This window comes from Myxocyprinus asiaticus, chromosome 9 (assembly GCF_019703515.2).
Source record: "Myxocyprinus asiaticus isolate MX2 ecotype Aquarium Trade chromosome 9, UBuf_Myxa_2, whole genome shotgun sequence".
Lineage (NCBI taxonomy): Eukaryota > Metazoa > Chordata > Actinopteri > Cypriniformes > Catostomidae > Myxocyprinus > Myxocyprinus asiaticus.
In genome coordinates, this window is record NC_059352.1 from 42,215,188 (window position 1) to 42,243,138 (window position 27,951).

General features: G+C 40.0%; 1 protein-coding gene across 8 annotated transcripts in view; it reads right to left on the minus strand.

The window, feature by feature from the left end:
• The window catches only part of LOC127446274 (cyclin-dependent kinase 15-like), a 72,061-nt gene that overhangs the window by 28,413 nt on the left and 15,697 nt on the right, over positions 1-27,951 (minus strand). For 7 of the 8 annotated variants that reach the window (XR_007898177.1, XR_007898176.1, XR_007898178.1 and 4 more), the window contains exons 1-3: positions 20,977-21,186; positions 16,234-16,371; positions 9,891-9,985 (exon numbers count right to left, since the gene is read on the minus strand). Coding sequence is in view for 5 of the 8 variants with exons in the window: in XM_051707047.1 (XP_051563007.1) it covers positions 9,891-9,985; positions 16,234-16,371; positions 20,977-21,186 (443 nt within the window). In the remaining 3 variants the exon portion in view is untranslated. Of the gene's footprint in view, positions 1-9,890; positions 9,986-16,233; positions 16,372-20,976; positions 21,187-27,951 lie in introns of those variants that run through there. The other variant, XM_051707050.1, reaches the window with a different exon arrangement.

Below are 27,951 nucleotides of genomic sequence, written 5' to 3' on the forward strand. Positions count from 1 at the left end.
TTTCAATAGGAAATACATCCAAGACAGCAAAGATAACTGTGCTCATCAAGCCATTTAATGGAGTCTATAAATAATAGTCATCTTCTCTTATTTTTTAATATAGCTGATGGTGATGTGGTGTAGTGGTTAAAGCTCAGGGCTGGTTCCCTAAAGGTTGTATTGTTGACCAAGGCACTTAACCCCAGGTTGCTCAGGGGGGACTGTTCTTTGTAAAGTTCATGGTATGGTCATGTACAGTACAGTCTGTGGTAAGTGGTAGTAAAAAAGGAACAGCATCCCTTTAACCACAAAAATTAGACGAAATGTGAAGCTTTCTGTCTGAAAACAACTGCATTAGTATGGAAGCTGTTGTTATTGGAAAGCATTTGTCATTGTTCAATGACTAACACCCAGCTGCCTATCAGATGAAGCCTCTGGCGAGTATGCATATGGTGCATGATAACCTTATAAAATTAATCAGTGTAAAACAAGCTCCTACTGTATATAAGAACACCAGAGATGCCTTGAGGGAGGCATTGAAAATAATCATTTGCTGTCTATTATACACAGGTACAAAGCCACAGGGTGTTGTAATAAAACAGACTTCATAGAGCAATGCTTGAACAATGTGCTTGCAAACTGAACACTGCCGTTAAGGTAAAACATTCATCTCAGTAAACTTCTCTTTACTGGCAACATTGTCTAACTGAGCTCTATTACTCTCTCTCTCTCTCTCTCTCTCTCTCTCTCTCTCTCTCTCTCTCTCTCTCTCTCTCTCTCTCTCTCTCTGTCTCTGTCTCTCTGTCTCTCTTCAATTCAGTTCAATTCAATTCAGTGAGCTTTATTGGTATGACTGTAGTACATACAATATTGCCAAAGCTGTTGATTTTTTATAACAGTGAATCAAACTTTCCAATGTGACATAAAAGTCAGTATCAATAGAACAAAGTTAATTAAGACAATATTAATTGAACTGGTAATAATAAAAGTAATAAAGTTATCATTTAGTAGGAAAGAAAATATTTATATTGAATTAACAAAAGGTCATGTTGAACAGGGGCATTTTTGGTTGTTCCTCAGGTTGTGGCAGGCGGACACATATTTGGCTGTCACCCTGCAGCATTCATCATTCTCTCCCAATAGTAGGGGCAGTTTATCTATATTGCTGTAATTCTGGAAATCATTGAAGATTTTAGTAATTTTTGGAAAGTATTCTTGCTCAATGTTTTTATAGTTTGTGCACAGGAAATGCTGCACAGTTTCAACTGCTTCTTGATCACAGTGAGAGCACATTCTTTCTGCTTTAGGGAGCCACGTTTGTCTGTGTCGACCCACCTCTATGGCCAGCTTGCGCTTACTCAGTCTGTACTTTGTCAGAGTTTTCCTTTCCTTTTGGTTGGTCACTATGGTTAGGTAACTTGCCATGTTATGTATGATCTATGAGTATGTATATGTTCTTTTTAGGGCCAGATAAGTTTCAAGTTTGCTTTGGGATTTGGTGAATTCTGTCCAATAATCAATGCATTTTTCTTTTTCTTTAGACATAATGTGGTTGGGTCTGATTGTCTGATGTTGTTTTGTTTTGGTGGGGTCACAGAGTCTAAGAACAAGTAGGCTAATGGGGCTTCCTTCAGAGCTCATCTCTTGGCAGATCAGGGCTTTGTGACAAAAGGAAAGGGGGTCACTTGTTTTGATGTGTTTCAAGAAATGTATGGCTCGTTTATGGATATTTAATAGTAGGGGATATTGGGCTAATCCAGCTCTACATGCAGATTTTGGTGCTTTTCTTTGCAGCTGGAGTATTCTTTTACAGAACTCTAGATGTAAAATTTCTGTTAGATGCTTGTCCCATTTTGCCCAGTTTGGTTGTGTTAGTGGACACCTCGCTGCCATACAGTGCAATGGGTTCAATTACTGATTTAAATATTTTGAGCCAGGTTCTGTGTTTATAGATTTTTTTGATGGCATAGAAAGCCTGTTTTGCTTTATCTTTGAGTTCATTCACAGCCAGGAAAAAGTTCACTGTGTTAGTGATTGCTATGCCTAAATATGTATATTTTGTGGATTGTTCAATAGATTTGTTTCCAATTGTGAATGGATTATTTTGCTGAGATCTAGATCTTTTCTGAAAGAATTCATATTTAGTTTTTTTGTTGGTTGACTGTCAGGGCCCAGGTCTGACAGAACCTTTCTAGCAGAGACAGGTGCTGCTGTAACCCTTCTTTTGTAGGGGACAACAGAACCAAATCATTTGCATATAAAAGACACTTGACCTCTGTATCCATTAGAGTGAGACCAGGTGCAGGGTTATTTTCAATTTGTTTGGCCAATTCATTGATATAGATATTAAATAGTGTGGGACTTAAGCTGCATCCCTGTCTCACTCCACGCCCCTGAATGAAGCTTTCAGTTTGTTTAGTAACGATTTTGATGGAGCATTTACTATTTGTATACATTGATTTGATCAAAGTTTACCTCCAATGCTACTTTCAATTACCCTCATGCCAGACTAAATCTAATGCTTTTTGGAAGTCAACAAAACAGGTGTACATTTTCTCATTATTTGTATGTACGTACTTGTCAATAAGGGTATGCAAAGTAAAATATGGTCTGATGTCTGGGATTTAGGTAAGAATCCAGTCTGACTTTTGCTCAAGACACAGTGTTTCATAAGGAAGTTTATAATTCTTGAGTTCATAATGCTGCACAAAACCTTCCCCAGACTACTGTTCACACAGATGGCTCTATAATTGTGGGGGTTCATTTTATCTCTGTTTTTAAATATTGGGCTTATGAGTCCTTGGCTCCAGATCTCAGGGTAGTGACCCACACTGATGATTAAGTTGAAAAGTTTTAAAATGGCCAGTCTGTATTTAGGATTTGTGTATTTAAGCATTTCTTTTAAAATGCTGTCAGGTCCACAGACTTTTCTGGGTTTCAATGCTTTAATCTTTAGTTCTAATTCTGTTACATTGGTTTGGTAATCTAGTGGGTTTTGGTGATCTTTAATGACCGTTTTAAATTTTTTCAGTTTTTCTTTTATTTTGGATTGTTGGAGACTGATTGGTGTGTTTTGATATAGGGTTTTGAAATGATTTACCCATACATCATCTTGGATGGCCAAATTGTCATTATGCTTTTTATGTAATGCATTTCAATTTTCCCAAAAGCTGTTTGAGTTAATTGACTCTTCTATTAAGTGTATTTGGTTCTGGAAATGTTGCATCTTTTTTGTTCTAAGTGTTTGTTTATATTCTTTCAGTGTCTCACAGTAGAGAAGGCGCAGGTCCTGGTTTTCCGGGGCGCTGTGTTTTTGATTTGATACATGTCTAAGTTTTTTTCTTATGTTTCTGCAGTCCAAATCAAACCACTTTTCTTGTTTATCTTTTGTTCTTAAACTCCGTTTCTGTTTGGGTAAATTAGACAGTTGGGCCACATTATTAAAAATAGTAGTGATGTGTTTTGTAGCCAGATTCACTCCTTCTTTACTGTGGGGGCATGTGTGAACTAGAAAATAATTTAGGTTGGATTGAATTTCTTGTTTGTTGATTGCTTTTTGATAATCGTCTAATTTGTTTTGGTCCGATTTGAAATGTAGTTTCATGTTGTACAACTTACTGGGTTTGGGAGGTGGAATTTTGGAGTCTGTCCTTTTTAGATATACCCTAATTTGGCTGTGGTCTGACATGGGTGATAGTTGCTTGACTGTGAATGCTCTAAGAGAGAAAGGGTCCAAATCTGTTATGACATAATCTACTGTACTGATTCCAAGAGCTGAGCTGTAGGTGTAACGACCAAAGGAGTTCCCTCTTAACCTACCATTGACGATAATGGTCCATAATGGTCCCATTTTTATAGATGTTAATAGTTGTCATTACTGTTTCTGGATCCTCATCTTCTCTTATTTTTTTATTTTCCATCCAGCATACAGGTGCATCTCAATAAATTAGAATGTCGTGGAAAAGTTAATTTCTTTCAGTAATTCAACTCAAATTGTGAAACTCGTGTATTAAATAAATTCAATGCACACAGATTGAAGTAGTTTAAGTCTTTGGTTCTTTTAATTGTGATGATTTTGGCTCACATTTAACAAAAACCCAACAATTCACTATCTCAAAAAATTAGAATACATCATAAGACCAATAAAAAAAACATTTTTAGTGAATTGTTGGCCTTCTGGAAAGTATGTTCATTTACTGTATATGTACTCAATACTTGGTAGGGGCTCCTTTTGCTTTAATTACTGCCTCAATTCAGCGTGGCATGGAGGTGATCAGTTTGTGGCACTGCTGAGGTGGTATGGAAGCCCAGGTTTCTTTGACAGTGGCTTTCAGCTCATCTGCATTTTTTGGTCTCTTGTTTCTCATTTTCCTCTTGACAATACCCCATAGATTCTCTATGGGGTTCAGGTCTGGTGAGTTTGCTGGCCAGTCAAGCACACCAACACCATGGTCATTTAACCAACTTTTGGTGCTTTTGGCAGTGTGGGCAGGTGCCAAATCTTGCTGGAAAATGAAATCAGCATCTTTAAAAAGCTGGTCAGCAGAAGGAAGCCTGAAGTGCTCCAAAATTTCTTGGTAAATGGGTGCAGTGACTTTGGTTTTCAAAAAACACAATGGACCAACACCAGCAGATGACATTGCACCCCAAATCATCACAGACTGTGGAAACTTAACACTGGACTTCAAGCAACTTGGGCTATGAGCTTCTCCACCCTTCCTCCAGACTCTAGGACCTTGGTTTCCAAATGAAATACAAAACTTGCTCTCATCTGAAAAGAGGACTTTGGACCACTGGGCAACAGTCCAGTTCTTCTTCTCCTTAGCCCAGGTAAGACGCCTCTGACGTTGTCTGTGGTTCAGGAGTGGCTTAACAAGAGGAATACGACAACTGTAGCCAAATTCCTTGACACGTCTGTGTGTGGTGGCTCTTGATGCCTTGACCCCAGCCTCAGTCCATTCCTTGTGAAGTTCACCCAAATTCTTGAATCGATTTTGCTTGACAATCATAAGGCTGCGGTTCTCTCGGTTGGTTGTGCATCTTTTTCTTCCACACTTTTTCCTTCCACTCAACTTTCTGTTAACATGCTCTCTGTGAACAGCCAGCTTCTTTGGCAATGAATGTTTGTGGCTTACCCTCCTTGTGAAGGGTGTCAATGATTGTCTTCTGGACAACTGTCAGATCAGCAGTCTTCCCCATGATTGTGTAGCCTAGTGAACCAAACTGAGAGACCATTTTGAAGGCTCAGGAAACCTTTGCAGGTGTTTTGAGTTGATTAGCGGATTGGCATGTCACCATATTCTAATTTTTTGAGATAGTGAATTGGTGGGTTTTTGTTAAATGTGAGCCAAAATCATCACAATTAAAAGAACCAAAGACTTAAACTACTTCAGTCTGTGTGCATTGAATTTATTTAATACACGAGTTTCACAATTTGAGTTGAATTACTGAAATAAATGAACTTTTCCATGACATTCTAATTTATTGAGATGCACCTGTATACCTGGATACCCGGGTGGAGGGATATAATGGCTTTATGCCAGGCACTGGGCTTGTCTCCATTTTGCTAACCTCTCCATTTTTGTAAAGATCGGCAAACAATGTCTCTAGGTTTTCTTTGAGCATTTGTTGTTTGAACTGCTTTCTTTGGGGTTCATTTTTTACCTCAGGAGGGTAGAGAACTGGCTGGTAATCTGATGGAGTTGAGCAGTGGGGGAGGGGTGTTGAATTATTTTATTGGTTCATGCATGGGGTTTCATTTGCATAAGGAGGAATGTAGCTCTCTGATTTATCGAAAGATTGGTCAGATCTGCTTCTGATTAGTCTCTGATGAGAGCCTATTTGAATGGTTAAATTCAAGAAAGATGGAGGGAAAATTCCTGTGTGGAATGCTAAACTAGTTAATTAGCATGAATTAGTAATTAGCATACAGTCAAGAGGGATAAAAAATGGATAATTTTATATATATATATATATATATATATATTTCCTCAAGTACCTTAGAAGTGTCTCTTCTCCCAGTGTTTCCCAGTGTCTGTTGTCCAAAGTAATCCTTATTTATTCTTCATACTGTCCATGTATTGCTCTTAAAAAACTTTATTTTGTCCTATTTTTTTCTTTTTCTTTTTAAATTTAGCTTAATCTAGACATTTTACTCTGTTTTATACAACAAACAAGTCAAACAATCTAGAAGCTCTTGAAAGGCATCTCTCTCTCTCTCTCTCTCTCTCTCTCTCTCTCTCAATTTCAATTTTAAAGTACTTTATTGGCATGATTGTGTTTACATACAATATTGCCAAAGCATTAATACACAAAACAGATAATGACAAGACAAATAATAATAAAAATATAATTAAAATAAGGTGCTAGGTAATGAATAAAATAAAAAAAATATATAATAACAATATACACTATACAATATAAAATAAAATAAGCATTTAACAAGACATTATGAACATAAACATAAAAATACAGTGACTGAAGTATATTAAGGCAGTGATTGGTTTCTGAGGGTGTGCAGCTCAAAAAGTAATTTTGCTGCAACTGATGCATGATTGTCCTCCCCCAGAAACACCTGCATTTGATCTGTTTCTGCTGAACTGGAAAACTGGCATGAGGTTTGAGAGTTTGTCAAAGTATTTCTCTCTCATCTCTGTAAAGTTTTCACAGTGAAGGAGTAAGTGTGTCTCTGTCTCGACCTCACCAGTGTCATAGTGAGCACAGACTCGTTCTTCCTTTGGAAGCCATGTTTGTCTGTGTGTACCTTTTTCTATGGCCAGACTGTGATCACTGAGCCTGTATTTGGTGAGGATCTGTCTCTGTTTTGGATCTCTTTCCATGTGGAGATATTCTGCCAGATTATACGTTCTGTTTAGGGTCCGATAACATTCCAATTTGCTTTGGTTTTTAATTTCATTTTCCCAATGGTCCAAATATAAATTTTTGCTTTCTTTTATGATTTGGTTTATTCTGATTTGGTTTTGTTCAGCAGTGCTGGTCTGAAACTGGCGTTTGTTAGTTGTTAGTGGGTTTGTGAGTTTCAGAGCCAGCTGACAAAAGGGACTGGTTTTAGGCTTCAACTCTTGGGTTTCAAGGGCTTCATGTTGCTGTGTGTTAGGAAAACTTGAATTTAGGTGTGTCCAATATTTGAGGGATCATTTTTCAATATTTATAATTAGGGGGTATCTGCCTAGTTTGGCCCAGCATGCATTAGTAGGTGTTCTTCTCTGAACTCTTAGAAATTTTCTACAGAATTCTGCATGCAGGGATTCTATGGGGTGTTTGTCCCATCTAGAGTAATCTGCCAGACAGAGTGGACCCCAAACCTCACATCCGTAAAGAGCAATAGGCATAATAATACTATCAAATATTTTACACCAAATTGTTACAGGAATGTCTATTTGGGTAAATTTGCCCTTAATAGCATAGAGTGCTCTTCTAGCTTTCTCTTTTAGTGCATTCACTGCCAAACCAAAACCCAGATTGTTCCAGTAGCACTGCTAACACATTAATGTAAAAGCTGAACAGAGTTGGACTCAAACTGCAGCCCTGTCTCACTCCATGCCGTTGAGTGAAGAATTCTGTTCTTTTATTGCCAATTTTAACTCCCCACCTGTTGTCCGAATACAGAGATTTGATAGTGTCATACATTTTACCCCCCAATGCCGGACTGTAGAATTTTATAATATAGACCATCATGCCAAATGGAATCAAACACTTTTTTAAAATCAACAAAGCATGCATAAATTTTGCCTTTGCTTTTTTGATGAACGTGCTGGTTGACTATAGTGTGTAGCGTGTGAATGTGGTCGGCGGTGCGGTAGTTTGGTAGGAATCCAATCTGACTCTTACTCAAGACATTGTGCTTGGTAAGGAAGGCCTGTATCCAGGCATTAAGACAACAGAAAGTCTTCCCCAGAGTACTGTTCACACAAATGCCTTGGTAGTTATTGGGGTCGAATTTGTCTCCACTCTTATATAATGGGTGTATTAAGCCCATACTCCAGGTATCAGGAAAATAGCCAGTTTGCAGAACCAGACTGAACAGTTTTAACAAGGCCTCCTGCATTACTGCAGGGCTGTGCTTCAGCATTTCTTTTCTAATGTTGTCTAAACCACATGCCTTTCTGGGTTTTAGTTTCTTAAGTGCATCTGTCAATTCTTCTCTGCTAATCTGATGGTCTAAAGCAGGGATGGGCAACTTTGAAGGGGACGAGGGCCAACATTTTCTCTCCTTTCTACCAAGGGGCCGAATTACAAATCTGCACTCTAACAATGTTCACCCCCTTACTCAATTTCGTAATTATTATGCACAACTAATGCAATGTTCTTTTAAAGATTTTGTTACCTATATTAACATTTTTATTTAACAATATTTATAAAAACTAATAATTATTTTGTAACTTGCGTTTTTACTAATACATACCGTTCACATGTACAAATTCATGTTCAACTGACAAGCAATATACTTCAGACTTACATTTTCAAGAAAATTGATCTCATTTGCTTTGTCTGCATTTGCAACAAACAAACACACAAATGAACAGACAACATTTTCAACCCCACCTCATAAAACAGCTTATGGGTATTGGTTAAAATCTAAATATTATCATCAATAACAATACTGGATACAAGAACATAACATTTCAGTGCATTAATACAAAACATTTCAGCACCACAACATACACGCATGGACCGAACGTCAGAGAACATTCTCTCTATTCGCAAGACTTTTCAACAATCAGTCAGGCATCTCAATCACGCATTTCTTCAAAGTTTCTTCCTCTTATAACAACTTTTTCGTTTTTCACAAGCATGAGCGAAACAGCATTATATGTCTTTGGTGATTCCCGCACTGTCACGGATTTCGTAAAAACTTTTAGCCTTGTATTTTATTTACCCTTTACATCTGTGAGGAGAGCAGCTCTGGTGTATGTATCTCTCATAATGTACGGCTCTTGGATCACATCAAATAGAAATCTTTAATGACAGATTTCATATCCAGGCAAACAAAAAACATGGGTTCCACCTGCGTACATTAACAATAGCGCGCACTATGTCGCTGACAAGCTGAGGTAACATTTAGCTCAATTTACCTTATAAATGATGAGCAAGTGTAAGATGTTGCTTGCTAAAATCCTGAGTGATCAGCGGGTCTGCTAAGAACAAGTCTAAGTAGTTTTCTTTTAATTTGACATTCTTTATCAAACCAAATTTCATCCCCAGTTTTTAGTTTAGTTTTGTTATTTGTACGGAGTAGGTTTGCTTTGATTGAGCACCTCTGATAAATACCATATTTATTTGTTGTACTGTGGAATTTGCATCAATCTTGTTAGCCATAAACTGTGTTATTTGAAATTTATTGATTAGGTTGGACATTTCTTTGGAGCTAATTGCACTAAGGAATTCAGACTTCATACATTTGTATGTTGGGTTTAGTTTGAACAGGTTGCTGGGCCCTTGGTCTGTTCTATGGTGTTGGATTTTCTTTAGGAACACATTAATTTGACAGTGGTCTGATAAGGAAGACTGTGGTCTGACAGTGAATGTACATATGTAGGAGAGGTCCATGTCTGTAATGGCATAGTCGACTACACTAGCCCCAAGAGCTGAGCAGTATGTGAATCGACCTAAAGAGTCCCCTCGGATCCTACAATTAAGCATGTACAGACCCAGGCCTCGACAGAGACACACTAACTCCTTACCGTTTTTGTTGACTGTACTGTCTGGATTGTTCCATGTTGTAGTGGTGGGGGTTATATGAGTGTTGGCTTTCAGTATGTGGTTATTCCCATGGGTATCTATAATGTCCGATTCTGAACCTGTCCTTGCATTTAGGTCCCCACATAAGGTCTCTCTCTCTCTCTCTCTCTTGTGTGTGTGTGTGTGTGTGTGTGTAAACTTCCACTAACCTGCTAATTCCTTTGTACACAGTGGCATATGTGCCTTCTCCAAGTTTTTCAAGGTTCAGGTAAGATGTTGCATTTCCAAACTTCAGGCCGGTTTTCTGCGAATTAAAGAAACACACTGTTATTTCTGCATTTGTGCACAGTGTTGGGAGAACATTACAACAGTGTTGGGCAAGCTACTCAAAAACTCTACACCAGGAAGTAGCAAGTTACACTACAAGCTACACACCAAAAGTAGCATGCTACATTTAAAGAAATAGTTCGCCCAAAAATGAAGATTCTCTCTTACTCACCCTCATGCCATCCCAGATGTGTATGACTTTCTTTCTTCTGCTGAACACAAACAGAGATTTTTAGAAGAATATTTCAACTCTGTAGATCCATACAATGCAAGTCAACAGGGTCCAAAACTTTGAAGCTCCAACAAGCGCAAAAGGCAGCATAGAAGTAATCCATACGACTCCAGTGGTTAAATGCATGTCTTCAGAAATGAAATGATAGGTGTGAGCGAGAAAAATATCAATATTTAAGTCTTTTTTTACTATATCTCCACTGTCTACGGAGCCACTTAGAGCACAGAGGGAATGCAAAACTATTGCTAGGGCATATGAAATTTATTGCGAGGATATGCTAAACATATTGCGAGGGAACGCAAATTACTGTGAGGGCATGTAAAATTATTTCCGAAAAAAAATTCCCACCCTGCCTTCTAAGGGGCTCTGTACAAACAGCCCTCCTCTGTGCTCTTCTCTCCTAAGAGTCCTTCTTCTTTTGTTTTTGGTGATTTGCATTCTTTGTGCATATCGCCACCTACTGGGCAGGGAGGAGAATTAAAAATTTTAAAATGACTTAAATATTGATATATTTCTCACCCACACCTATCATATCGCTTCTGAAGACATGGATTAAACAGTGTAGTCGTTTGGATTATTTTTATGCTGCCTTTATGTACTTTTTTGAGCTTAATTTTTTGGACCTTGTTGACTTGCATTGTATGGACATACAGGGCTGAGATATTCTAAAAATCTTCATTTGTGTTCAGCAGAAGAAAGAAAGTCATACACATCTGGAATGGCATGTTTGAGTAAATGATGAGAGAATTTTCAATTTTGGGTGAACAATCCCTTTAAGCTACTTTATTTTATTTTATTTTTTTAAACCAAATGCACAGTGCATTCTGTCATAGACAAAGCATCTAAAAGACCTTCACCTGATGTTTATCAAAGCCATGGTACAGCATGGTACAGTATAGGCTAGTGCAATACAGTATAAAGTATGGTGCTATATAAAATGTATGTGCATGTAAAAAAAACTAATATGTAAATTCATATTTATAAATACTACCTATACAAACCTATGATTTTAATATACAAAATAAAAAAATTTACATTCTATTTTTTTATTTATTTATTTTTATTTATACTACCACATTCCCTTTACAAACCCATACCCATTTGAACATAATTTCCTTTGCACATTCATCTACTATGTACATACTGTATACTGTTCATCTTATCTTGTAATTCTGTTTCTAGCTGTTGTATGAAAAATTTGGTAATGCCATGGTGCTTTTTTTAAGTGTTTTAATACTCTTTTGGTTGGAAAATGTCTTTACCTGCAGTAGTTGTTCACAAGCTGCACACATGTGAACTTAAAGGGGTTATGTCATGAGGAATCAAAATTTCCTTGATATTTTGACATATAAGAGTTCTTTCTACTATAAAAACATACTATAAATTTCATCATTCAAAACTCATTCTCTACTTCCATGACTACCCTACGTCACTTGGGGTACATTAATTCTTGACCGCCTATACAGCTCAAAAACATCAACGCCTACTTAAAATCATCACACCCTTAGCCCCGCCCACTGGTGCTTCAGTTTACACCGTGCACGTCCATTGACACGACGTGACGCAACGGCTTCAAGCTGTCTACACTAGGCATGTCGACATAAACTTTCTAAAATGTTTGTGTTGTTGGCAGTAGTAGCACCAGCGATGCACCGCAACTCAAAGCGCATTAACTCAACGCACCGCAACTAAACGCATGCAACGAATGCTTTTATGGTAGACAGATAGAATCATTGATTATAATGGGTTCTATTGCTTTTGATGCGACGCGACTCTCATGTTCGGTGTAGACAGGGTGTGAGTGTTAACAGTTGTGCTTGAGATGAACAGTTTAATATATTCAGATGCAATGCGTTGGATGTGCATTATGTGTAAACCCTGAAATGTAGTTTTATAATGTTGTGGAGCTTGTTCATTCTCTTCAGATGAGTTTCAAAAATGGCTGAATTGGAGGGGCTGCACGCTGTTAGCCAATCAGAACAGTGGGCATTTATGATGAAGTTTTAAGGAGGCACAAAGGGCCAGAGACAGGGTGGCAAATTACCATATATGACTAAATTATGAATGTTTTAATGCAAAAAAAAAAAAAAAAAAAAATGTACTAACATTATCAGTGGATCTCAGGGAAGATAATAAAACTATTAAAAAAAAAGTGCATTTCATAACCCCTTTAATAAAGATCTTCTACCTCACTGGCAAACGATATGATGCATTTGCAGGTTTGCCTTCCATTGATTGTAGATACATATCCACTGCAACCAGCGTTATCTTTGTTTTTCGTGTAATAAAGTATTCTGTTAGTGTTTTGGTGAGTGAGAGCCTGCTCCAAAAATTCAGCATAGCGCTTGTGAGCTTTGTGTCATTCAGATTGAATCGTGAACTGATTCAGACTGCTTTTCTATCTCATGTGACCAATTAATTGTAAAGAACCAACTCAAATTTGATTATTTTTCCCATGAAGTAATCACAATTTTAGAGAAGTAATTCGTAATTTGTAGTGGATTACTATTTTTAAGTTACTTACCCAACACTGAACAAGTACTGTAATACTTTTTTTTCCAAGTAATAAGCAAAGTAATGCACTACTTGTTAAATTTATACCATAATTGTTACAAGGAGGGAGGTCACAGGAGCAGGATCTAAAAGCAGCTTAAAGTATTTAATAAAATAAACAAAGTACAGATTAATGGGGTAAATACAGGAACAAAATAAACATCCACAATGGTAAAAACACAGGAACGGAGAAAACATGAACGACGGGAAGGGGTCAAGAACAGGAGGTCAAAACACATCATAACTGACAAGGACTAAGCAAACAACGGGGCATTAAGTACACACTGACTGATGAGAGAATGAAATACTGGTGAGAAACAATGGGGAACAGCTGGAAGTGATCAGAACAGTGTAGTGTGAAGTGTAGTTCGAGGGGAACAGATGACAGAGGCAAAACACAGGGCAGACAACAGTGAATCGTAACATAACTAACCCCCCCCCCCCCCCCTTAACGGGCGTCTCCTGACACCCAAGGAGGGCAGGAAGGGGAGGCTGGGCCAAGATGGAGCTGGAGAACAAAGAGTTCAGAGCAGAACAAGCTGGTGGCCAAAAGGACCCAGGAGACCAGATCAGATTAGGCAGACGACCATGGGACCAAGGAAACCAGGGCAGGTCAGGCGGATGACCAGGGGATCCAGGAAACCAGGGCAGACCAGGCAGACAACCAGGGGACCCAGGAAGCCAGGGCAGACCAGGCAGACGACCAGGGAACCAAGGAAACCAGAGCAGATCAGGCAGATGGCCAGGAGACCAAGGGAGCCAGAGCAGATCAGGTGGACGATCTGGAGACCCAGAAGACCAGAGCAGATCAGGTGGATGTTCAGGAGACCCAGAAGACCAGAGCAGATCAGGTGGACAGTCAGGAGACCAGGGAGACCAGAGCAGATCTGGCGGATGGTCAGGAGACCCAGAAGACCAGAGCAGATCAGGCGGATGGCCAGGAGACCCAGGAGATGAGAGCAGATCAGGTGGAAAGCCAGGAGATCCGGGAGACCACCTCAGGGTAGGGACTGGATCAGGAGGCCTGGTTGATGGCCACAGAGCTGAAACAGGGTCAGGAGGCCTGAGTGATGACCACAGACTAGAGACCGGAGCCATGGAAGACTCAGAGGGCGGAGCCGTGGAAGGCGGAGCCGTAGGAGGCTCGAGGGGCGAAGCCATGGTAGGCAGAGCTGTGGGAGGCCCGAGGGGCGGAGCCGGTCTAGGCGGAGCCTTGGGAGGCTCGAGGGGCGGAGCCGGTGTAGGCGGCTCGAGGCTAAGAGTCCAAGATGCCTGGAAAATGACCTCAGTGGTCGTAAACATGAGCAGAGTCTCGGGAGTGACCTCTATGGTCGTGGGCATGGACAGAGTCTCGGGAGCGACCTCTGTGGTCGTGGGCATGGTCTGAGACTTGGAAACGACCTCTGTGGTCATGAACACTGGCAGAGACTTGGAAACGACCTCTGTGGTCGTGGGCAGAGATTCGGGAACGACCTCTGTGGTCGTGGACATGAGCAGAGACTTGGAAATGACCTCTGTGGTCGTGAACACTGGCAGAGACTGGGAAACGATTTCCGTGGTCATGAACATGGGCAGAGACTTGGAGACAACCTCTGTGGTTGTATAGATGGGCAGAGACTTGGAAACAGAAGCCTTTCTCCTCCTCCTCCTCCTCCTCCTCTGGGAGGCCGAAGTTAGCAGCACAGGCTCTGGGACGGGCGAGGCTGGCAACGCAGGCTCTGGGACGGGTGAGGCTGGCAACGCAGGCTCTGGGACGGGCGAGGCTGGCAACGCAGGCTCTGGGACGGATGAAGCTTCCAGCTCGTTGGCCATGGCAGGCGTGGGCGTTGGCTCGTTGGCCATGGCAGGCAGGAGTACTGACAAGCTGTGAGGAAGGGTCTTCGTGACCCTACGCACTGACATCAGTGGTGGATAATTCAACTTGGAGACAAGGGCCGAGAAGGGCTTCAAGCAGGGAGTCACGGAAGGCAAGGTTATGACATGGTGTGGATCCAACTCAGACTTGATTGGGACATGGTATGGAGCAGACTCAGACTTGACTGGGACATGATGTGGAACAAACTCAGACCTGACTGGAACATAGCATGGAGCAGGCTGAGGCATTGCTGTGACGTGGCATGGAGCAGGCTGAGGCGTTGCTGTGACGTGGCATGGAGCAGGCTGAGGCGTTGCTGTGACGTGGCATGGAGCAGGCTGAGGCGTTGCTGTGACGTGGCATGGAGCAGGCTGAGGCGTTGCTGTGACGTGGCATGGAGCAGGCTGAGGCGTTGCTGTGACGTGGCATGGAGCAGGCTGAGGCGTTGCTGTGACGTGGCATGGAGCAGGCTGAGGCGTTGCTGTGACGTGGCATGGAGCAGGCTGAGGCGTTGCTGTGACGTGGCATGGAGCAGGCTGAGGCGTTGCTGTGACGTGGCATGGAGCAGGCTGAGGCGTTGCTGTGACGTGGCATGGAGCAGGCTGAGGCGTTGCTGTGACGTGGCATGGAGCAGGCTGAGGCGTTGCTGTGACGTGGCATGGAGCAGGCTGAGGCGTGGCTGTGACATGGCGTGGAGCAGGCTGAGGCATAGAAGAATCGGGATAGATTGAGGAGGATCCGCTGAAGCGAATGTCTCTAATATCAACTCAAAATATTCTTCCCACGTGTAGTCTCCGGTCACCAGCATCTCCCTCCACTGGTGTGCAATGAGACCGATAGAGTACATGGACTTCAGGGTAGAATCAGTAAAGTCCATGCACTTGGCAAGGACACAAAACAGACGGGAATATTCCGGGATGGATAAGTTCACTCGGGTCAGCCGAATGAAGGGCGCTGCTAGATCCATTTCAGTTGGTCAGTTGTTCTGTTACAAGGAGGGAGGTCAAAGGAGCAGGATCTAAATGCAGCTTAAAGTATTTAATAAAATAAACAAAGTACAGATTAACGGGGTAAACACAGGAACAAAAGAAACATCCATGATGGGGAAAAACACAGGAACAGAGAAACCATGAACGATGGGAAGGGGTCAAGAACAGGAGGTCAAAACACATAACAACTGACAAGGACTGAGCAAACAACAGGGCATTAAATACACACTGACTAATGAGGGAATGAAACGCAGGTGAGAAAAAACGGGGAACAGCTGGAAGTGATCAGAGCAGGGGATTATGGGAAGTGTAGTCTGGGGGGAACAGATGACAGAGGCAAAACACAGGGCAGACAGCAGTGAATCGTAACAATAATATCTGAGTTACTTTTTCAAATAGGTAATACATGTTACTATTTGTGCAATTTACTTACTGGGAAATACAATTGAAAACATCTCCCTTCTCCATGTTAGTAGAAACATATATTTGTGGTGTGCAAGCACTCTGATTAAGCTATAAACTTTTCCGTTGTCATGACAATCTGTGCATGTTTCGTTTTCTGTTTTGTATTTGTTTGTGAGTGTGTTTCCCCTCACCCACTGAAACTCTTGTTGGAAGCTCTTTCCTCCCAGCGGATCACTGTTACTGCGGCCTCTCTGAACTCGGAGCCGTCGCACCTGCAGCGTATGAAACCAGTGCGGCTGTGGTTTCTCCACCCCATCCAACTCACAAAGCTACAATGGGAGACAAAGAGAGAAACAGGGATGGTTTGATCTATATCAGATACAGCGTGAGATGTTATTTCAGCTTGCTTCGTTGATACAAGCATTTTACAATGTCCGGGAGGGCTGTATCAATCAAACCTGTCTGTGTGTGATCTGGGTCCTCACTCTTCTCCCTGTACAGGGTGTACATTTCGACTACCCCTGCATCCTACAGTGCTGCATGTGCTCATCAGATGATTACAGACCTCAAACATCTTCATATATTAAAGGCATTTAGACTCCATCAGAACAGCCGATGCCCTTGCAACTTGAATCAAACCTGATAATGCACTAAACTCTTAATCCACTGTTTCACTTCCCTCTCTATAGCTCATACTTCTCTGAACAACTTTGAAACTTTTGTATTGCAGCACTTCTCATATTGCCTCTTCAATTGTAAGTCACTTTAGATAAAACCGTCTGATAAATGAATAAATGTAATATTATATTTAGGTAAAGGTATTTTTCCAGTGCCAAGAGTGAACCCAGATGAATGCCTGTACATTACAATGTTGGTGCAATAATGTTAACAATGTTTATGCTAAATGAAGGTGATCCTGATTTATATTGAAATATAAATTTCAGGTCTATCAAAGAACTTTACTCTGTAATGAACAACAACAATTTACCTTATGTGTTCTCCTTAATGCCCAGATATTTAATAGAGATTTCTTAGAATTACATGAACAATCTTTTTTAATACTGTGCAGTTCTTTAGCAATTTTTACATCTATAAATTTTCCTTTGATTGACATTTAACTTATATTAATATTTAAAGTTAGAATTCTTTTCCTAAAGTTGCCTGTTGTCTTCACTGAAAAAAACGGTAACCTGTAATTATTTCCTCATATTATCTATTTCTGTTTGACCTAACCCATAAAAAATACTTTCATTGGTGTAACCTAATTTGTCAATTTAGTTAGATTAAATAACATTTTTGACTTGAATAAAAGCAGTTAATTTAGATGTTACCGCATGAAGCACATTTTTTAGGTTACTTTTGTAAAAAGGGTGTGGGTTGCTGTAAAAATCATACTTTTTTGTAATCACCCCAAAAAACATTCACAGATAACGCCACAGAATTCAAAACGTGGGGGCAAAAACTGCCCCCTAATGAATTCCTCTGTTTTTTATTAGTTACATCTGATGTAGTTCTTAATATTCTATTCTAGGTCAAGTTACACATATTACTTTGATGTTGATGTTGATTAAATTGTATGGGTAAGAGGTAATATATTCTCAATCTAATTATTCAGATGGAGCACTATGTAAATTAATTTAGTCAAGTTTTAGAATTTGTTATGTTTAGAACAAAATATGCTCTCACCAAAGTAAAATAAAAATGCCTCTGAAAATTAAATCCAGGGGGCAATTACTGCCAAAAAATAGATGTTAATTTCTGACACTGACAGTAAAAAAAAAAAAAAAAAAAAACAGTAATTTCTGTAAAACCATAAAAAATTTATACAGTTTAAAAAGCTATGAAAATTTGTCTCTCATTGTGTTGTATTTATTTAATAGTAATGGTGTTCTGGCAGAAACTATGGTTACTAGTACATTTGTTTAAGGGTAACAACAGCAGAGGGCAAAGTTGAACAGTTGATAATGTAAAGTTTTCATGACATGGAAGTCTCTTCCTTGGGTTTTACCCATCATCTCTCATGTTCCTTATTTACATACATATCTTTTTTTTTTTTACCTAAATCTTATTACTGTACAACAAGTAAATTACTGTAATTGCACGTAGGGAACACAGTAAAATGGACTTGCTATTATCTTTATAACTTGGAAGCTGTACAGTAAGCCTATCTCCCAAGAGTTACTTTTCAGTTAAATTTAAAAAAAAAAAAAAAGAAAGAAAAAAAGTATCCTTTTTCATATTTGCTTGGCAACAACAAAAGAACAGTTAGCATAAAGTAGTTTGATTGGAAAAATAGTTTAATCTGATGGCATCACAAGTAGTTATTACAGTAAATTAGGGATCTTAATGATATACTGTAGTATTAATTCTAATCAGTCCTATTTAACCTGGTCTCATGACAAGTCGTATAAATAGTAAAAGATGGGAAATCATACAAGTTGGCTCATACAAAAAGGTATGAATTTTACTCCCATAGAGAACAATAAATAAACCAACGCACGGTGTTATTTCGATGTTTCCTAAGTTTAAACCTTAACCCAAACCTTAACCTAAAAATATAAAGTCCAGCCCCTTACCCAAAACTTAAACCTAACCACTGTAATAGGAAAAAGTGTACCATGGAAGAAAGAGAAACATCTGGATTTTGAATAAGCGTTCTTACATTTTTTTTTCCTAAATTTAACTTATAACCCCAATCCCAAACCCTAACCCAAACCTAACCATAAAGTCTAAGCCCTAAGCCAACCCCTAAACCTAACCATGATTTCAATAGAAAAATATTTTTTGTGTACAACGGAAGAAAGAAATAATGTGGTTTGGAACGAGACAAAGGAAGCGTATTACAAGTTAATTTAAGAGTAGAGGTATGGTTATGGTTTAGGGTAAGGGCTGGGGTAGGGTTAGGTTAGGATTAGGGATACGGTTAACAGTGTAACTACAGATGTAATTAACCCTCCAGGGCTGTGTTTCCCAAAAGCATCGCAAGCTTAAGCTGTTCATAGAGACCATTGGCGCCAATGGTTTATACAATCTACTTAGGCTTGCAATGCTTTTGGGAAACGCTGCCCTGAACTGTTTGGTCATTTCTGAGTGATTTTTAATTTTTGTTTTTTTATTAAAAAGTATTTCTTTAATCTGAGTGGTTCAAGACTTGGTGACTTTAATTTGACTTGCAATCTAAAAAAAAAAAAAAAAAAAAAAAAATTCATTCGCTGAGTCTAAGTGGTCAGAAAAAATAGTTACATCTTGGCTTTTCATGGTCAAAATTGACCGACCACAGGAAAGAAACGGGAAAGACCCTAACACAGAGCACTTTCTTTATATATGTGTCGAATACAATCTATATATCAGCCACATTGCTGAACAAACACACACAGAAATGGAGAGGTGAGACTATAAAACATCCAAAGTGCAAAACATACACACCCCCCACACACCCTACCACACACACACACTTACAAACACATACAGAGAGAGAAATGAATGGGTGAGACTATGACAGCCAGAATGTAGAATGTATAAGCACAAACACACACACGCACACACACACACACACACACACACACACACAGAGAGAGAGAGAGAGCAAGAGAGAGAGAGAGAGAGAGAGAGAGAGAGAGAGAGAGAGAGAAATGAATGGGTGAGACTATGACACAGCCAGAATGAAGAATACTGTTCATATACTGTTCAAATGTTACCATTTACTGTTTGTTACACATTTTTATGCATTTGTTTATTGTTGATCATTATTGTTATTCACTGACTTCACTGAATTTTGATGTTGAAAATTTTACCAAAATGTTTTCTGGTTTATATACATTTAATTTTCACAGTCCATTGTTGTTCATTTCTGTTTTTTGCTTTCATTTTCTTTCATTTATTATTGATTAAGTTATTGCATTTTGATATTTCAAATAAATGATTGGTAACAAAATGCTTGTTCTATGTCTTCTATGATCCAAATGCATAATTAGAATTACTACACAGCAGGTGGATGCATGAAACACTACAGCCATCTAGTGGCCATTATTGTCACAACACAATTTTCAAGTCATGTTATTTTTTTTATTTTTTATTTTTTTCACCAGATGGCAGCAGTCTGCTCCCAATACATGACACATTCACATTTTTTCTGCATGTTTATACTTATAGAAGTGTCATTTTGCACTAGTGAAGTTACATAAATTTGCTTATTTGCATATGCAAATTATGGTGAAATTGAGAAATTTACATGTAAATAAGATCTAAATAACATAAAATGCCAAAAGTAGTGCATAATTTTATTGCTATTACTTCAAGGAAATTAGTGTTATATCACTTTATAAAAAAAAGAGAGAAAAGGGTACACCTTTACTGTATCCGGTCAAAAATGACCGGAAAAGGCAAAGGTGTCACCCATTATTGAACAGCCTAGGAGGGTTAAATGCAGGTACTTTAAATGTAAGTACAATGCAACAACATGTATATACAGTACATAATAATTACATAGTAGCAAATGCTTAAGTACATAGTAGTTAAAGACACCTAATATTAAGTGGGTCCGTTATTGACATACTGTACATCAGTCATTTGTATTCCATAAATGAATATGAAATGAGTAATAAAAAACAAGTTGAACTTTACTACTTGTAAAAGGTGTTGGATAGTAGGCTATTGCTAAAATGTGATGCCTATTTTGTATTAATTTTAAATTTTTGAAATTGAAAATAAATTTGCCATATATTTTTATCATGTCAGAAACACAGACATTTTCCTATGATGTTACAATTTAAAACGTTAGTCAATATAAAGTGGGTGGTTATATTGTCAATATTATTTTTTAAATAATCTTTAAATTCCAAAGGCAAGACATCATACATCACGGCTTGATGTTACACACTCTATCTCTTTTATATGTGACACACAAGACACACACATACATGCACACAACTAACCTCAGCAGCGGGGAGGGAGGACACACTCCAAGTTTTTGATGGCTTCTCTTCGGTTTTTATCCCTTCTTTTAACTCTGTTACACTCATCTCAAATGTTTCCACTCTGTCTTCTCTTCTGACTTCATTATGTCTCTTATCTCCACAACACCAACAACACTTTCTCAAACACACAGACCCCCAGACCCTCACTCTCCACAGGAAATCCTCCATCTCCAAATCTTCTCCCTCTCTCTCACTCTCTCTATCTGTGATTAAGCCCTATAACTCATATGACTTGCATGGGAAAGTGTGAGTGTGTGTGTGTGTGTGTGTGTGTGTGTGTGTGTGTGTGAGAGAGAGAGAGAGAGAAAGAGAGTGTCTGAAGGCCCAGTCTTATGACTCCATCTCCCATCCATGAAAGCCAAACACAAACAGCAATGTTATATCTGTTGAGGGGAACAAATGCATCCATTCAACCACAAGAGAGAAAAGAATGATGGGATGGACAGTTAGAAATGGTGTTTACGAGAGAGAAATAAGAGAGAATAAAATAATGTAAGTGTGAGAGAGGGGAGGACAGAGAGTACCTATAATCCAGTGCACTGAGAGGCAGCAGTCAGATTTCATATCTGTGATGCTTTTTTAGACTTTATAAAGACATCACTTATCAGACTTAGGTGAATTGCAGTTTCTGCCTTTATGGAAGTCAGCTGGATCCCTTTAGTCTGTCCTCACCCTGTGGTTCATATTATCTCTTTTCTGTGTGTGTTTATGTGTTCTCTGTTCTTCTACTTCCATAGGTTAGATGTATTTACCTCTCTAGATGCCACTATCTCTGCATTTACAGTTAATACGGAGCTATTTTAGGGACAAAAGTATTTTGAATCTCAAAAATAGAAACAAAAATAAAAGTGCTCACTTTTTTTTAGTATCTTTTCAAGTCTCAAGTATAAAAAACACATTTGTTGGGTTTTAAATTATAAGTAAGGCTGTAAATCGATTAAAATGTTGAATCAAATTAATCGCAATTAATCGCATATTGCGATAATCAATAATGCATATTGATAAATGAGTTTATCATTGAGTCCTTAAGTCCGTCCGAGGTAGACTTAAGTGATGTGTCTACCTCTTGTGTGTTCTTGCGATTAGTCTGTACACATGCATCAGATGGACGTTTTTTGTGTCGCGTTTAACTGGTTTTCAGCATCTCTATCCATAAATGCTGAATTTGTAGGATACTGTGTCAAGTGAAATGTAGTTTGAAACATTGAAAAATGCCTCCTGAGACCCCTAATTTCTGCTCAGTCCAGCTGTCTTTGATTAGCTGTCAGTTTGTTGCCTGTACAGCTGTACAAATGTAATGGTCTGTAACGAGGTTCAGGATGGGCAAGGAGGAGGCGGGAAGCGGCAGGAACCGGCAGAACAGTCAACATAACTTTAATGACATAAGTCACCTTAAACAAACATAAACACACACACACAGCGGCCGCGTGTGTCTCTCTCAAACTGGCGCCCCCAGCTCGTCTTTATCCCCCTCCCAGCTGATTAGTACAATTCAGCACCGGGCGTGCCTCCTCACGGCCCTGCCACGCCCTCTTCCTCGTCACACTCCTCCACTGCCCGATTCAGGCCGGGGAAACATCCGGCATGACGTACTCCCCTCCCTTCCTGGAGTGCAAAAGGGTGTGGTGAGTCTATGGGGTGTTGGCCAAGGATGTTTGAAAACATACTTTATTTTTATAATTCCGTTTGGTGCACTAGTAGTGGAGAAATTGCACACTTTACCTTTAAGTGTCCAAATACTACTTGGGGTACTGTATGTTTGTCTGAGTGTGTGTTTGCATGTTCCCATGTTCTGTTCATTACTTGTAGGCTACTGGGGTTACTGGAGTGCCCTTACAAAAATTAAGCGTTCACTGCAAATTTGCCACAAACTTGAAGCAAATTTGCCACAGATCATTTTCACATTCAAATGAGTTTGCGGCAAACTTGCGGCAAATTGTCCATTGTTGCCAAAGGTTTGCCGGAGGTTCACCACTTCTGGTGAAGAGCTGCAAACTTCTGGCAAACATCTGTGGCGAATCACAAGCTAATTTTGCTTGTGAAAATGATGAGCGGTAAATAGTATAGCTATTATAGATTTTTTGTAAGAGTGTAGAGCATAAAGGATTAGAGAAGTTTTCTCTGTACTTTATTTTCTTTGGCTGTCTGGACTCAGTGCCCAGATGGGACATGCTCTATTTGAGCCAGGAATGACACACCAATTACTGAGAGGAGAATGGTGTGTGTGTGTGTGTGTGTGTATGTGTGTGAGCACTTTCAGTACTGTCCTGTCTCTCTCTCTGAATTTGTTTGGAATGAAACAGTACCTTACTACTGAGGGACTACTGCGCTGTATATACTGTATACTGCATACTATTTTTTTTTAAATAGTATGTGAAACAACACATTATACAACAATAAATATTTTAACCCTTGAGCATCAATTTAAAAAAGTTACTCAGAGTTCCTTAGAGGACAAAAATGTCCACGTCAAAAAAACTGCCTTAATAATATTATATATTAATATTATTTTCCACTTTCAATGAGTACATTTTTTAAACTAGCATCAGTCCTGATCATAACTACTAAATATTCATTCATTTTCAGGATTTTTACCCTTTAAATGCCCATTTATTTATATAATGCCACTGTTGTTTTTTATGAAAAAAAAAAAAAAAAAAAAAAATATATATATATATATATATATATATATATATATATATATATATATATATATATATATATGTGTGTGTGTGTGTGTGTGTGTGTGTGTGTGTGTGTGTGCTAAGGGGAATTTATTTATTTATTTATTTTTGGATTATCACAGTCTAGGATATGTCAATGATTAGCAACAACACTGATTCTGATGCATTATTATTTTTTGTGCAGTGTCAGATTTAAAAAAAAAACCTCACACGCAGTACATTAGAGAACAAAAATGTCCGCATCAAAAAACTGCCATAAAAATATTATATATTAATATTATTTTCCACTTTCACAGACTTTTTAACCAACATCAGTCCTGATCATAACTACTAAATATTCATACATTTTCAGGATTTTAACCCTTCAAATGCCAGTTTGTTTACATAATGCCACTGTTGTTGTTTTTTTTTTTACACACAAACACAAAAAATGATGAAAAAAATGGCGCCATCTGGTGGAAAATATTACATTTAATTTTGAAGCCAGGGCTCCAGAATGAAAGCATAATATCATAGAATTCGTGATTTTATGCTTTAATGGCACTGGGATCAAATATTGCAGTTTTAATGAGTTTCAAAGGGCTACATTTATGACATTGGCATTAACACAGCCAAAATGATAGAAATAAACAAAAATGAAAAAGACATAAATGTACCGAAGGTCGCACAAGGGTTAAACAGTCGTCTGAAACCAGTCTCCTAAGAAGGTGCCTTTATATGAAAAACAGGGAGCAAGGTAGTCTGCATTAGTTTTCAGATGCGGTCTATGTACACACTATATATACTTCAGTAATAGTCAGATCTAAGCAGTAAGTATGGTGTGCTATTCCGAAATTCTCTTTCTTGCACTCTCTCTTTCCCCCAGTAGAGGGCTATGCTGCATATCTTATTCTCAACACTGTTGTTTGTTTTCTCTCTCTCTCTCTCTCTCTCTCTCTCTCTCTCTCTCTCTCTCTCTCTCTCTCTCTCTCTCTCAGTGCTTTATTGGCATGACAAATATTTTTACATGCCTATTGCCAAAGCGTTTACAGCTGAGCTGCATACAAATAAAACAGTGCAAAACATAGACAGTGCAAAAAACAAATCGACATAAAAAAATAATAATAGTAAAAATAAAATAATAATAAATAAATAAGTATACAATGCATTCTTGACAAATAAGGTAAAAAGGATAATGTTAAATATAAAAATGTACACAAGTTCAAAGTTACGCATAAAGGAAAAGTAAAATATTAAAAATAAAATCTAGAAAGAGACAAAAGTTAAGTATATTGGAGAGTTCACTCACTGTCCCTCATTCTGTGGCAGACAGACACATATTGTGCTGCTATCACACAGCAGTCCTTGTATTCACATAATAAGAAGGGCAGTTTTTTATTGTTTGTTAAATGGTCAAATGTGCTGTATGTTTAATTCTGTGATAAAAAATTTCCCATATGGCTGTGTATTTTGTGCATTCTGTTAGAAAATGCAGCTCTGTCTTGAATTTGTTTTATCAACGTAAAACTGCTGCTTTTCAGCGCAACAGTGAAGCTTCCATAACAAACACACTGTACTCAGGTTCAGCTCTCCCTCTATCGGAGGACTTGACCGTCTTTTTTCTCCACCAACTCTCACTGTGAACATAGAAACAGTAATCTGTCAAAGGGAACCTCGATCTACAGAAGAGGGCGCAATGGTGCTTTTGGAGTGGCTGGCAGATTCACCAGCTGACATTTGCGGCATGTTGCACACCACCGGCTAACCTCCCCGCGAATGCCAGGCCAATAGAAATGGGCCATGAGACGGCTTAGTGTTTTCCCCTGTCCCAAATGACCCTTCATCAGACCATGATGAGCTGCCTGGAACAGCATTTCCTGACAGCTCCTTGGTACTAACAACTGGGTTGTATCTTCTTTTGTCTGAGCATCCTGCGTCACTTGATACAACCGAACGTTTATAATTGAGAAATACGGATAAGTAAGTGCAATGCACAGCTGAATGCATTGACCAACAATTACTTTCACTTGGTCAAATGCATGCTTAAGCGTCTCCTCTCGCATCTGCTCCAGAGGAAAATCCCCAGCAGGAATTCCCCTAAGGGCTGGGGAAGTCGAGGCTTCCCCCTCCCTTACCTCATCCTGACACGGAGCTAATGTAGATGGCCCTGGCTCCGCCTCCCCATCAGCGCATTGCACAACCCTATCCGTCCCACTGTATTACAGGACCATCCACACACAACCCTTTTAACAATTCAGGAAAAGCCAGCCAATTAGTGCCCAAAATTAGTGGATGGGTGAGGCGGTAACTAACCACAGCCTCAATGTTATGCCCCAAAATAGAATAGTGATGGTCATTGCAGGATAATCGTAAATATCTCTGTGCACACACCTCAACTTCACCCGATTATTTGTATTCAATGCCCCATTTGGACCAAGCATTGATGAATAGAGGTTTGGTTACAACCTGAATCCACTAAGGCTTGGAATGTACACCCCTAATACTCACGGGTATTTGGCACGTCCCAGCTCGATCGGGGGCGGCCTGTGGAGTGTCGGGTACCCGAATCAACGCACCCACCTCCGTCACCGGGCACTGTTCGCAGATGTGACCCGGCTCCCCGCAACTCCAACAGACCGGCCCGAACATCACACCCACACTAGTGGTGGCAGCTTCCCCCACCTGAGGGGAAGAATGGGTAGAGCCGGGGGAGAGAGAAAAAGGAGGGTTAATACACCCCTGAGGCCGGGGCACCGGGGGAACAGGATAGGTCGGAAGGAAGCAGGGGAAGGGGAGGAATCACAGAGAGAGAGAGAGCAGGGTGCGCTGGCCCCCAGGTACGCCGCTAAATGGTCCTTCGCCAACTGCACTGCTTCATCCTGCGATGCCGGGCGGTGGCACTGGACACACTCCGCTGATCCTTTTGGTAGTCGGGAGATGAACTGCTCCAGCACCACGAGATCGATGACATGCCCGACGTCGCTGGGCTCCTCAGCCAGCACCCACCGCTGGCAGGCGTCACGGAGCTGTTGAGCGAAGGCAAATGGGTAGCCGACTTCGCTCAGCGTCAGGGATAGGAACCGTTGGTGGTGCTCCTCTGGACTGCCGCCGACCTGCTGCTGGATGGCTTTCTTCAGCTCGGGGTACCTCAGGAGGTTGTCGACCGGGAGCTGTTGGGCCGCGAGTTGGGCCTCCCCGGTCAGCAGCGGTAAGAGGTGGACTGCCCATTGCGCCCACGGCCATTCCAGGGCTTGGGCCGTGCGCTCGAAGAGCTCCAGAATGGCCTCCGAATCATCTTGCACCCCCATCTTCGCAAGCAACACATGGGGGTTTGCTGCTGCCCGGGTCACGGCGTGCACCCCCTCCTGAGGCACCAAGCTCTGCAACGCCCGTCAGTCCTCGTCTTGGCCTCGAACGAGCATCTTGAAGGAGTGCCTCGAAGCGCTGTTGCTACTCCGCTCGCAGATCCATGAGGGCCTGGTGTTGAGCCTGGTGGATGCTGGCGAGGAATCAGAATAGTTCCTCCAGCGGCGAAGATGACTCCATAGCAGCGTACTCCTCCTCCTTGTCCCGGGTTTCGGCACCAGTGTAACAGATGTTCATATTTGGATCAAAAGGAGGAAAGGGGAGACAGTTTCAGCGAACCACGTTAGTTTATTTACACACTCTGAATGCAATTCAAACAAAAATAACGGTTTTCAGCTCTCCCTCTTTCGGAGGACTGGACCGTCTTTTATCTCACCCAACTCTCACTGTGAACATAGAAATGGTAATTAGCCACAATTCATCTCAGGTGGATGTCCTTACCGCTTTCTCCCAAGATGGGTGCTCGACCACGCCCTCACCTCCACAGCATCAAGTGTTTATCGTTTTGGATTTGCTGACCCTTGATATTTCTTTCCGTATACAATACAAAGGCAAATCGTATATGCTTTATGCAGGCACCGGCAGTTTAAAGTGTTTTGAATGCAGCGACATCAGAAAAAAAAAGCATCTCCGCATAAAACACAAGATGAAAACCCAAGCAATACTGACATAGTTAAGCCCAGTGTATTGGTAGAAAATAATGCAAGTACTGATATAGAACAAAATCAGGCGAACACGTTTGGAATTGAGAATAAAGGGGCAGATGAATGAGGAGGAAAAAAATTGTGAGGAAACGGTAGTGGAGATTTGAGCTGAGAATACTGATGAAGCTAGTGTGAGCGGTGTTGGTGGAAACTGTTGAAGATGAGAATGCTGATTCAGTTTTCTGATGCCACAGATGATA